The sequence below is a fragment of the Morone saxatilis genome, unplaced genomic scaffold (genome assembly GCF_004916995.1).
Source record: "Morone saxatilis isolate NCDOM2014 unplaced genomic scaffold, NCSU_SB_2.0 Contig5, whole genome shotgun sequence".
Taxonomy (NCBI): Eukaryota; Metazoa; Chordata; class Actinopteri; family Moronidae; genus Morone; species Morone saxatilis.
In genome coordinates, this window is record NW_023340095.1 from 17,634,115 (window position 1) to 17,646,464 (window position 12,350).

General features: G+C 40.3%; 2 protein-coding genes across 7 annotated transcripts in view; both read left to right on the top strand.

The window, feature by feature from the left end:
* Window positions 1–7,761, top strand: part of mcf2lb (mcf.2 cell line derived transforming sequence-like b) — a 36,034-nt gene extending 28,273 nt beyond the window's left edge. For 2 of the 4 annotated variants that reach the window (XM_035677269.1, XM_035677271.1), the window contains exons 16-31: window positions 21–87; window positions 172–287; window positions 439–508; window positions 603–695; window positions 798–890; window positions 1,008–1,133; window positions 1,830–2,051; window positions 2,174–2,266; window positions 2,768–2,846; window positions 3,019–3,088; window positions 3,218–3,324; window positions 4,393–4,458; window positions 5,173–5,282; window positions 6,235–6,347; window positions 6,443–6,546; window positions 6,660–7,761. In XM_035677269.1, coding sequence (XP_035533162.1) covers window positions 21–87; window positions 172–287; window positions 439–508; window positions 603–695; window positions 798–890; window positions 1,008–1,133; window positions 1,830–2,051; window positions 2,174–2,266; window positions 2,768–2,846; window positions 3,019–3,088; window positions 3,218–3,324; window positions 4,393–4,458; window positions 5,173–5,282; window positions 6,235–6,347; window positions 6,443–6,546; window positions 6,660–6,739 — 1,609 coding nt within the window. In that variant the 3' untranslated portion in view covers window positions 6,740–7,761. Of the gene's footprint in view, window positions 1–20; window positions 88–171; window positions 288–438; window positions 509–602; window positions 696–797; window positions 891–1,007; window positions 1,134–1,829; window positions 2,052–2,173; window positions 2,267–2,767; window positions 2,847–3,018; window positions 3,089–3,217; window positions 3,325–3,538; window positions 3,632–4,392; window positions 4,459–4,652; window positions 4,731–5,172; window positions 5,283–6,234; window positions 6,348–6,442; window positions 6,547–6,659 lie in introns of all 4 variants that reach the window. The other 2 variants (XM_035677272.1, XM_035677270.1) reach the window with 2 other exon arrangements.
* Window positions 7,762–8,660: 899 nt separating this feature from the next.
* The window catches only part of phf11 (PHD finger protein 11), a 9,220-nt gene continuing 5,530 nt past the window's right edge, over window positions 8,661–12,350 (top strand). For 2 of the 3 annotated variants that reach the window (XM_035676468.1, XM_035676467.1), the window contains exons 1-8: window positions 8,661–8,938; window positions 9,622–9,726; window positions 9,830–9,963; window positions 10,145–10,179; window positions 10,279–10,361; window positions 11,350–11,420; window positions 11,529–11,578; window positions 12,018–12,091. In XM_035676468.1, the coding sequence (XP_035532361.1) occupies window positions 8,807–8,938; window positions 9,622–9,726; window positions 9,830–9,963; window positions 10,145–10,179; window positions 10,279–10,361; window positions 11,350–11,420; window positions 11,529–11,578; window positions 12,018–12,091 (684 nt within the window). In that variant the 5' untranslated portion in view covers window positions 8,661–8,806. The remainder of the gene's footprint in view (window positions 8,939–9,621; window positions 9,727–9,829; window positions 9,964–10,144; window positions 10,180–10,278; window positions 10,362–11,349; window positions 11,421–11,528; window positions 11,579–12,017; window positions 12,092–12,350) is intronic. The other variant, XM_035676469.1, reaches the window with a different exon arrangement.

Below are 12,350 nucleotides of genomic sequence, written 5' to 3' on the forward strand. Positions count from 1 at the left end.
TATTCTCTGTCTGTCCGCAGGCACGTTATGAACGAGCTGCTGGAAACTGAGAGGGCCTATGTGGAGGAGCTGCTCTGTGTATTGCAGGTGTTTATTCACGCCACAAAATGTTTATTCTTCTGTCCTTCACTTGTGTCTAGAATGTCATGTTTTGTTTTCGTGTGTTTACAGGGATATGCCTCTGAGATGGATAACCCAGCGATGCTTCCCCTCATGCCTGCTCCTTTACAAAACAAAAAGGAGGTTCTTTTTGGCAACATGCCAGAAATCTACCACTTCCACAGGCGGTAAAGGAGCGCCATCTACCTGTCATTCATGATATTAATGCAACATGACTTGACACAGTGTCAGCCATTAAAGCTAATCTGCATTTTATTCATTTATTGTCTGTTTTTACTCTCATTCTTCATCATCTTTTATTCATTTTGTTGTTTCCAGGACGTTTCTGAGGGAGCTGGAGCAGTACACCGACTGTCCAGAGTTGGTTGGAAGGTGTTTTCTGGAGAGGGTGAGTGAATTATGAGATTGTCAGCACAGAGATGTGAATCCAACTGTGCTGAGGAAGAGGTGTCTTGAAAATAGTTTCCACTACCTTCCTCTAGATGACAGACCTGCAGATCTATGAGAAGTACTGTCACAACAAGCCTCGCTCCGAAAGCCTGTGGAGGCAGTGCTCGGACTGTGCCTTCTTCCAGGTGAACAGACAGTCAGCACCTTTTTTAAGGAATAAGCAATTTTTAAGTAATTATTCTTCACTTTTATTTAACACAATCCTTTTCTTTTTTCATTTCCATCAGGAGTGTCAGAAAAAGCTGGAGCATAAACTGGGCTTAGATTCCTACCTGCTGAAGCCTGTTCAGAGGATTACCAAATATCAGCTGCTACTGAAGGTACGCTACTACATTACTGGCCACAAATCAGTTGGACCATTGAACTCTCTTTTCAGTGGGATTTCTGTTCTTCAGCCATTGCTATGAACTGCATGTTTATTGTGTTTCTGATAACAGGAAATGCTGAAGTACAGTAAGAGCTGTGAGGGAGCCGATGACCTGCAGGAGGCACTGACCTCCATCTTAGGCATCCTCAAGGCTGTCAATGACTCCATGCACCTCATTGCCATTACAGGATATGAGGTGAGACATTAAACAAGGGAACAGATGCTTTGTATAGCTCAGTTTAGTGACATAAAATGGAAGACAGAGACATTTTGAGCATAGCATTTCAATGTGATATTGTGCAAAAGCCACGCTGATCTGACCTGGAATAGCACTACGTTGGAATTTAAAGGAGGAAAAAAACCAACAAAGAAAGAGGGATACAAAAAGGGAGAGCAGCTTGTTTGTGGGTGTAGCCAGAGGCAATTGTTTGAAATTCTGAATTCAGTTCTTGTAAAAGCATCATGTAACATAATAAAAACACACACAGAGATCTGTTCATTCTGTGACTACATTGGATCAAAAGACCAAAGAGATTAAACAGTTTCTGATAATAATATTTCTTCTTTTAATTTGTCTCTTCATGAGTGATAAAGAGGCTAACACTTTAACTGTCACTTAATTCATGAAGGTTGGATGAAGATAAAGGAGGAAAGTGACGTGAGGACAGGAAAGTGAGACAAATTTGACAGGCTCCTCGTTATGTAAAATGAAGTGCCTGTCTATATGAGATAGACAGGCTTAATATTTTATTAAAAAACAGGAACACATACTGCAGCTACTTTCATGAAAATACACATTATTCAGAGGACAGACAGATCGGTCAGAATACAGACACTGTGGTATGCAGCCCTTCAGCTGTATCTTACAGCATCTTCACCTACCCTTTCTCAGGGTAATCTGAGTGAGCTGGGCAAGCTGCTGATGCAGGGGTCGTTCAGCGTGTGGACGGAGCACAAGAAAGGTCATGCCAAGGTCAAGGATCTGGCCCGTTTCAAGCCCATGCAGAGGCACCTCTTCCTCCACGAGAAGGCCCTGCTCTTCTGCAAGAAGAGGGAGGAGAACGGGGAGGGCTACGAGAAAGCTCCCTCATACAGCTTCAAACAGTCTCTGAATGTGAGCACCTCTTCAGCTACAATGTTACAATTCTTTGTCTTTGTCTCTAATACTGCCTCTCTACTAATCTATTTGTATTTATAAGATGTTTTACATTATTTCCTTGCTATCTCTTTTAACAGATGAGTGCTGTTGGTATTACTGAGAATGCAAAGGGAGACAACAAGAAGTTTGAAGTCTGGTGCAACTCCAGAGAAGAGGTCTATATTGTTCAGGTACATTGACACATAAAAATTGATAGTCTGTTGAGCTGTTAGCTAGCTCTGATGTCAATAAGTATTGTCTTTGTAGCTGAAGTCTGATTCCTCTGTGCCATACTGTCATCCATGTCCTGGTGCTGTAAATTCTCATTTGTGCTTAGTAATCTGAAGCTGAATATTGACCCCATTTACTGTTGTTTTATTAATTTATTAACTAAAAACCGCAATGCCCTGCTATTGTAGGAAGTTACAGAGAATTTAAACAAACTATATATTCATGACCTAATTCTTCAGTAGGAACAAAAGCATGTGTAAGTGTAGGGAAGTTGTAAAGCATTTAGTGATGGACTAACACATGTTGTTGTTGACACTGTAAGAAGAATACAGGGCTTATCCTGTAAGTACAGTGTATTGCATTGAAACAATGGCCATGCATATGGATGTCTACCTCCAGTCAACAGTGGTAAACGTGATACAGTTTACAGTGAGCTTTTTCATATTATAATCCTATTTCAGGCACCAACTGCTGAAGTAAAAACAACTTGGGTGAATGAGATCAGGAAGGTTCTGACAACCCAGCTGGAAGCGTGCAGAGGTATAGAGAGATTATGTACCCTATTTCTAAATATAATGTTCACACTAATATACATTTTTAACCAGAAACTGAAACACTAATATTTTATCAATAATAATTATGAAAGAAAAATCTTTGCAAATGTTCCAACAGGGGTGTTTTGACGCGTTTTCGCCCCCTCTCTGTGTTTCAGCCAGCCAGCAGAGGGCACCAGAGCCGGTTTTCCAGTTCCCTCCTGTGCCCAGTGGAACAGTCAGTCTCAGGTAAGTCTGTGTCCTCCACCTCATGTATAATCTCTCACAGTTGAAATGGCAACCTTTTCAAATGAATGTGTGGATAATTAGGAACAATGTTTCCAGAGTTTCCTATGTTCCACTTTTGTCCACCCACAGTCCATTCAAGTCTGGTCAGAAGAGCTTTAAAAGGGGAGAGGAGAAGAAAGCTGAGCCTTGCAGTCCGGATGTCAACTCCTCTTCCTCACCAAAGTCCACAGGAAAAGGTGAGTACAGAGACTAAGAGTGATCCAATTATACAGAGGACACCCCCTTCCCTTGTTTTGTACCTCTGATAATTAAACCATGTCTTAACTTCTGTCTTTTCCACTGAATCAAATAACTTAGTCTGTCTTTATTCCTTTTCTCCCTTTACACTTGCTTAACTGACCCTCTTCTTCTTTTTGTCCGTCCCGTCTTCCTGTTTTTCCTCTGGGTCAGATGAGGCTGTGACTAGCCCTACCTCAGACAGAGCTGCTGTGGCTAAAAAGCGCTTTACTTTACAGGGCTTCAGTAACCTCAAAGCTCAGAAAGGTAACTGTTGGCCACAGTCAGTTTCATATCCAACATATCACCTTCATATCATCTTCTGTATTTGTATTTCCATTTAGTTGAGTCATTTAAAGAATATACATTTTGGAAATATATTTATCAGCTTTCTTGCTGAGAGTTGGATTAGAAGTTAGAATAAGCATTTTAACTAACTAAAGTACGCCTAATATATTTTCAAGATGTTTGGTCAGTGGGTCAAATACTGCATGCTTCCCTCCACAGAGCCCTCATCTACTGACGATAAAAGTTTTACATTACCCATGACGATCCTCCTGTCAGCAGGTATCACACAGCTCTAGACCCTGGTTTTATTCAACCCAGCACAATGCCTTTTTCACAGCTTTGGCTTTTAGGAGTGGGAAAAGCAATAATGTTAAGCTCTGATCTATTCAAGTTTTAACAATACCAAGACCCTGAAACTGAAGCTAAATGGAATTCAACCATCATTAATTTGTTTCGTTGCTCTTGTGCTTCTGTCACATGTCAAAATGTCTTCAGTGAAAAAGGCCTGTGTTGCTTTTGTGGTCTCTTATACAACATTAAGCTGCATTTTGCAGGTGCTCTCCTTATTAGAATTAGTTTTCTACCTCTGTATTAGCTGCCTTTCTTCAGCCTGTCTGATCCAGCCGTTAGTTTACCATTTGTCCATTTTATCATCAAAATTTTTCTTCTGAGTCAATATGTTGGTCATTGTTTCTTTCTTGCCACCATTACTGACCACTTATTTTCTCACTTGATGGCAGGATCTCCCACAAGCCCTGATCACAAGACAAAACGCCAGAGCGACCCCACACCTTTTGGCTTCAAAGGTAGTTATGTTGTCCAACAATATCTGCAATCTTTAATATCAATAAACAATATCTGCATACCCTCCATGTCTGGTTAGTTCTTCACTCACTATGCCAGAGCGCAGCCTTGGTCTCTAACAGTGATGAGTTTCATTGGCTGTAGCTGCTGCAGGGTGGAGTGACTAGCTGTGTTTCTATTGCCTCCTGTTCCTCAGATGCAGGTCCTCCCCCTCTCTACCTGAGCAGGGCCAGGTGGTTCAGCACCTCTAGTCTCTTACAGACAAAGTGGAGAGGTACACTGGCACCAGCCGGCTCACGCTGGCCGTGGGTCGGGCCCACTGTTTCACTACTATAAACCCTTCCGTCTTTCTCAGTTTTTGCTTTGCCGTCCTGCATCTCCACATTCCCTTCAGGCTTAGTGAAAATCATAGAAATACACACTGATATGGAGGAATTTCTGCCTGCCACTTTTCCTTTGTTAGTGTAAAACATAGAGGTGCATGCCCGTCTCCCCAGTCTTAGATTTCTTTGGGTAATAGGTGTGAAACTAACTGTGTCATGCTGGGATTCTTGGGATTAGGTGTTTTTCCTTCTCTGTTCAAAAGAGCTTTCTGTGGTTCTTCCCATCACTCGTTTACACTTGTAAATCTTTTCACTGAAGGTCACGCACGTGTTTGACAGCAACTGAAGCTGAATGTCGCTGTGTACTAAACACGTGTTTCCCTTCCTCCCCAGGCTGGAACAAGGCCTCCCTGTCGCTGGATGCCTCAGAGGAGCATGACGGATATTCCAGTGCTGAGGATCCTCTGAACTCTGACCCAGAGGATGACAACGGCAAGAAGCTGGTGAGTCGCTGTGTGGGATCTGTGCTTGTATCAATTACATTGTGGGGACCAAAATCTGTTTACACATTCAAATTAGGGGGACTCACCTCCCATTGTCCACAAAGTTTGGCAGTAGGGTCGGGGGAATGTAGTGGTTATGATTAAGTTTCAGGTAAATTTCAGAGAATAAATATGTCCTCCAAAGCTACAAAAACAAAACAAAAACGAGTGTTATTGGTGACATTATCAGATAATAATGATCCTTTTTTTATTTGTCATCTTTGCCCATAGACTATACTGTAGTTCCTAAGGTTATTATTAAGGTTATTTTCCAGTGACTGTGTCCTGTCTTTTTTATGCAGATATTTTATTTATCACCATTTCTATTCATATATCTTTCCATCATGGAAGATCAAAGGAGTAAACCACATGTAGTGTAGCTACCACGTTGACATTCTACATAACTAACTCTCCAGTTTTAATAAAGGCTGCAGTTTAATTCACATTTACTTACAGCAGCTGTATTTTTTTAGCTACTGCCAGCAAACAGTTGCCTATATACACTTCCACCAGACACAGAGTTGCTTTTCTTCTTTCTTCTCCTCTCACCAACTCCTGAGAGAAATAGCTATCTCTGTAGATGCTAAATGATCCATTATGTTCACCAGCTAGTTGCTAATTGTGCCTGTTCTGTTGTTAGTTGCTAGGCAGGTAGCATACAGTGGGTGGGTGGATAGAGGTTGGCAAGAGCAGGGAGACTGAACCAAAGCAATAACGTAAACTAAGACAGTGTGCTGAGGGCATCTGCAGAGTAGGGTTATAATTGTCAGTGGGTTTGTCAGTGACCCCTGTCATATTACATATAGTTGTTGTTGTAGTTGAACTAATGCAACTCTTGATTTGTTTTTGACTTGTGTAACTTCTGACAAAGTTGATGAATCCTATTCTATCTCCAAATCTTGACTTTGAACAGTGTGCCGGCAAATATACAGTGATGGCTGACTATGAGAAGGGCGGTGCTCAAGAGCTCTCAGTGAAGAGCGGAGACATGGTGCAGCTGGTCAAGGAGGGGGACGACGGAAAGTGGTAAGAAAACAGCCACACCACTGCAAAAATAGAAATAAATATTATAGCAGCACTTCTGTAATAGTACTTTTGTGTGCGCGTGTGTGTTCATGCAGGTTTGTGCGTAACCTGAGCACATCTAAGGAGGGCTGGATCGCAGCTGCTAATCTTATGAAGCTCATTGGAAAGTCCAAATCTTGCCAGTCTCTCACCAGCTCAGGTATTCAAACTATCCCAAATGGAGTGTGTGACAAATGAACAGAGCAAGAGAACTACATCTGACATTAATCCTCTATATGTGTGTGTGTGTGTGTGTGTGTGTGTTTCTGACAGAAGGCAGTGGCTCTGGAAACCTCAGCACATCGTCCAGCTGCAGTGAGACCTACACAAGCTTCTCTGACATCAAACCTTGAACTCCTCAGCACTTCCTCCATCACCAAACTGCCCTTGCGAATTGCTAGCATCATGTGGCTATCCGTACTGTATTGCCAACGTCGGTACTCATAAGAATTTTGTCAGGTTTCCACAGAAAGCTGTATTTTTTCAGTTTTTAAAATCATGCACATGCACCAGTTATTCAGATAATATGTCTTACATGTGCACATGTTATAGATTTGATTGTGGTGCAATTGTGCAGTGCAGGTACTGGATAGATAAATACATCACAGTATAGTAAAGTGATCTTCCTCTAGTCATACACTTGTCTGTATATTTTTATGAAGAACAGAGGATCCCTGTGATTATAATGTAATAGATGTATGAATGGGCCAGCAGGACTGATCTCAGTTAATGCATCTATTTGTGTTCTCGTTAAAAGTGCAGAAAGATCAGCGATCAAATGTGGATGACAGTTGTCTGCACTAATTCACCCGGGAGTTTATAATTCCACAGTTACTGTAAATAAAAAAAGAGGGAGAGAGTATTAAATGTGCACAGCTTGTTTAGCTTGAATGAATGTTTTCTGTCTAATCCCCTGCTTTTATCCTTTACACATGTTTATTTATTTTTAAGAAACAAAAAAGGTACTCACATATCGGTAAATGTAGTCACTTTTTAATTTGCTTTTCATCTCTTCTTTCCTTAATGTCCTTTTGTCTTCCTGTCTGTCACTTGTCTCTTGTTGTCATTAGAAACGTGTTCTGCCACCAGCTGCCCAGACTTTGTGTATGAGCTTTTGTCTTTTGGGGTCTCTGAGGGGCCTCATGGTCAAACTCTGTGTATGCTACAGTTTAAAAATGTTTCTCCATGTGAATAATCAAAGATCACTGTATAGCGCTAACTTATTCCCCCATGGAGGGATCATGTTCTGAATGTAGATATTGTTCATTAATATCTGTCCGTCATGAAATGTTTGTTATTTGAGATGCTATATTGTACATTAAGTATGGTGATGTCACTACTTTGTGACTTGTCTAATTTTTTTTACATAAACGACTTGTGATAACTCAGTCACAGCCTCTTTTTGTCTTGTGTGTGTATATAAATGAAGGCTTGATTGCACTACAAGTGTCTCATAATCGCTCTTTATAGCTCAATACTGATGCATTATTCTACGGCTACAGGAAATGATGTGTGTCTGAAACATCTGGAGCATTTGTGGAGGCTGATGTAACACATAAAGGCAGGCAAGGCCTCAGATAGCTGAGAGGGAAGAAGTCCTTGGATCCAGAAATGAAACTGAAACTGTTTCATTGGGTTGCCAAGTTTGTTCAAATATTCAAAATGAGTAGACCAAATACATTGATACAATACACATCTGATTTCACTTTGTAAACAGGATGTAAAAATTTGCATTTAGTTCAATACCAACATTACAAAAAGGCAGCTGTTTAATGTTACGATCTGAAGGGGAAACATAAAAATAAAAATAAAAGAGTATAAATTAAAATCATTCATTTATGTAGGATCAGTAATTGCTTGGATGCCCAGACTTTATCATACACAGGATAATATTTTTAGAAGAACATCTTCCTAGCAACATGAAAGTCATGTCCTCTCTGGGAAACCTGAGGGTTTATAATCACTTAAAGAGCTAAATTCTACATTTACACATACAGTTTATTACACATGTTGTTTTTAGGGCTGATTCTCATGTTTTGTAAGACTGAATCCAACTGTTTGGGGGCAAAGAAAAAAAAAATATATATATATAAAATAAGCTTAGTATGTCTCCTAGATAAATATTACAGAGAATATAAGTGACCAATTTGAATTAATAAAAATAGATATTTTTCTTTAAATACTTTTGATTTTGGTTGGTGGCTGTGTGTTTTCACAACACGAGTTTTGTTCCCGCAAAGTTCCCAAAAGGTTGAACTGACCCGTGGGATTGTGGGAGCTCGCCGGGGGATATTTCTGATGCAACCTGGCAACCAAACGAACTGGCTCGAGTTCCTCAATAGCCCCGGTGTAAGACCGTAAGACCACCGGAGAGTCTGCAACTCTGCTCCGACACAGGCTGCCTGTTTGTTTCAGAGTGTATGCGCTGTCGGTGGGCAGAGATGGGTCACGGTCGGACGGTGGCCTGCGTGCTCTGTAAACGCTCCGACGAGACGAGGATAACCGGAGCGTTATCAACTAAAGATCAAGTCACGGCTCATCAGAACTGTTTGGTAAATGTTTAGTCAATGTTTATTGTTTATTAAGGGCTAAAGCAGACTGTGTGTGCTTACAGGGAGTAAATGTTGGTAGTGGGCTGCAGACACTGTTTCTTTTCTGTTGATGTGTTTGAAAACATGGAGGCAAAACAGAAACCCCTATTAAACGTGTTGTATTGTATTCAAACACTGACTTCATACAGGATGTGGGTATGGCGGCGGGTTTGAATTCATAAGTGATTTTCAAATCGTTGGCAGGACAGAGAACATTTTTTTAAGTTATATTAACATTGGTGGGATGTAACTACGTACATTTACTCGAGTATTAAGCACAATTTGAGGTGCACATACTAGAGTATTTCAGTCTTCTGCTCCACTACATTGCAAAGGGAAATATTGTACTACATTAATCTGACAGCTGTAGTAACCAGTGACTCTACGGAATAAGATTGTACAAACATAACCTTTGATGAGCTGATGCATGGTTATACATTAAACCAGTGGTTCCCAACCTGGGGGACTAGGGGTAGCTTTAGAGGGGGTCATCAGGGACAAGAAAAAACTGAATTTAAGAAACTTTATATATGTTCAAGGCTTCATTCACAACCTAATCCTGCTCCTATAGTGAAGTATCTTTTGAATTACAGAGTTATTGTCCAAAACATTGTGTCCTCACTCATGTTGTTTCTGTTTTGCAGTTATTTTCCGCCGGTATTTATTGTCGTGATTCTCCAGAGTTTGATGATTTGTTTGGTTTCTCTGTGGAGGATGTGATGAATGAGGTGAAACGAGGAAGCAAACTGGTAAAGATAATTGGCATTTCAGGATATATGAATAGACCTTTTGCCATTAATTGTGTGCTGGAAGATATTTATGCGTATTTATGTGTTACTCTGTTTGCATTAGACGTGTAGCAAATGTAAGAAAAAGGGTGCCACCGCTGGCTGTGAGGTCAAACGCTGCAAGAAGTCCTACCACTACCCGTGTGCAGTTCAGGAAGGAGCTAAGACTATTGAGGATGAGGACAAGGGAAAATATGGGTTAGTTCAACATAACTGTTTGCCTGTACCTCCAGAAAATAGTCTTTCAATGTAAAACCTGTACGGCAGTATGTTTAATTGTTGGAAGAAACATCTGTATTTACTGCAGTTGAGTTCATCGATAATTTTCTCTCATTTTGGTTTGGTTGTAAAACTGTCTGTATGTGTTTTTATGCTTCAGGCTGTACTGCTTCTCTCACTATCAACAAACACAAGGCAAGTGAACTTCTGCCCTTTGTTCTTATGCTCCTGTAAACATCCTGTAAACACACGTTTGTGAACAACACGTGTTTAATTTTTCCTTTTCATTTACAGAAAACAACTCTGTAAATGGACGTGCCTCTTCCGTCTCCGAGCACCAAACTTCGGAAGAGTCCAACGGAGCCGGACCATCTAAGGTCTGACTAATGGAACTGTGTAGTGCGCAGACTAAAGACAAATCACCAAAAGGAAGAATTTCCTAAAACACGTGGGCACTGTAGTTTTCAGCAAACGTCACTGAAGCAGGAGGACATAGTGCTGTTTTTGGGTACTATTTTCAGAGGCGGATTGATACACAAGCCACAACCAGCCGGCCAACCCCAATTTAGCTTAGCCTAACTAGCAGTTAGTCGGTGCCCCTGCCGTGCATCACTCTTGGCTAGTAGCAAGCAATTGTTTGCTTTGTACCAATAAATCATTTATTTTTGGATAAAATCAACACCATTTGTCATAATACATTGGTTAGTATCCTCACGTTAGCTAACATAATCCACTCAGATGGTATTTTGCTAGCAACACTGGCCGACAGAATAACCTGCGAATGGCAAACCAGCCAGATCCAGATCATTTGTTGTGTTAGCTGGCTAGCGGTTAGTCTGCATTAGCGAACAAGCTAACGTTGGCAGCTAAAACTACAATATGACGATATATTTCACAAGCTTTGCAGTAATTCTTTGGACTGTGTGTTGTGGTGGATGCTGCTCGTTTGTAAATGTAAATGTTGGCTCCATTTATAAGCCAACATTAGCTAGTGTCGCACACCGTTGACACTGTAGTGATGCTAAGAGATCCCTACATAGAAACGCATATAAATCAGTCCACAGACAAAAGAGACAGTCGTAATTTTTAAAAGTTACGTTACGACCCATTCACATTTTGGCAATAAAAAGTGATTAATAAATAGAAATACGTTTCATGCTTCAGAATCTCACACATGGGACCTTTAATAGTACAGAAATGTTTTTAGTGTATGTATTTATTTCTGGAAATAAATCTTTTTTTTTTTTCTGTAGCCCAAACATTTAAAGTTGAAATAACTGGTACTGTGCTGCAAACACAGGAAGTCTTTATCTGGCACCATACTCTGTTTACTAAGTAATGATATCCATGTTTTATTTTCATGAGGTATTTTGCCTTACTTGTGAGAAGACAGAGGGAAATATCAGCTTGGAAAGTTTGTCTAATAGTATTATTATGTAAGTATTTTCACATTTTGCAAACAAATCTATACCGTATTTAATGTTTCTAATGTGCTCTTAACATCAGTATCTAATCATTGTAACAACCAGGCCTGTGTGTTTTAGATTGTATTGTGATCAACATGCTCCTGCATCACATAAGAGGAACGCCAGCGGTAAGTCCTCAAAGCACACGTGTCTCGTGTTTTAAGTTGTTGTGCTTCTTAGTATGCGGTATACATAAACACACACACACACACACACATATATACTATATATACATATATAAGTAAAATACAGGTGATAAAAAAACAAGTTAGTAACCATACAACTAGTGTAAAGATATAAAAAGTATCAGATAATCACATGTTAAAGAATATGAAATGAATTAAAGCAATTGAATTTAATAGAAATTGGCCTGAGCTGTTTCTTAAAAACTATTATTAAACTATTAAACATAAAGCTGCGTCATCATACATTTAGTAACCCTGCACTACAAGACATAAGGGGATGGTTTGGAACTCGGATAAGCAATCAGAAATGCATTAAGGTGCTAAACCATTAGCCAGTGTAATGATGCTAGTATTACAGGTTAAACGTCTTTCTTATATACAGGTGATTCTACAACAGCCGGACCGTCTGCGTACAGCAGTGACTCCAACTCATCCAGCAGTATGAAGCATTCCAAGGTACACATATGTAGCAAGTCTTGCTTCAATCGGGGGTTCTCCCAGCACACAAACTCTCACATCAGGAGGTTGGAACACACAACTTTAATTTTAGTCTCCCAGTTACCAACACCAACTATAGGCTACTCGGTCTCTGCCGCTACTCAGTGGCTCTCGCTCCCAGTAGCATCTCTCCTTCCAGGTCCAGCACACTACTGCAAGATAAAGGTAGAGTGATTAGGTAATGATCAGCAGCTGAGGTAATCAACTCACCTGGTGC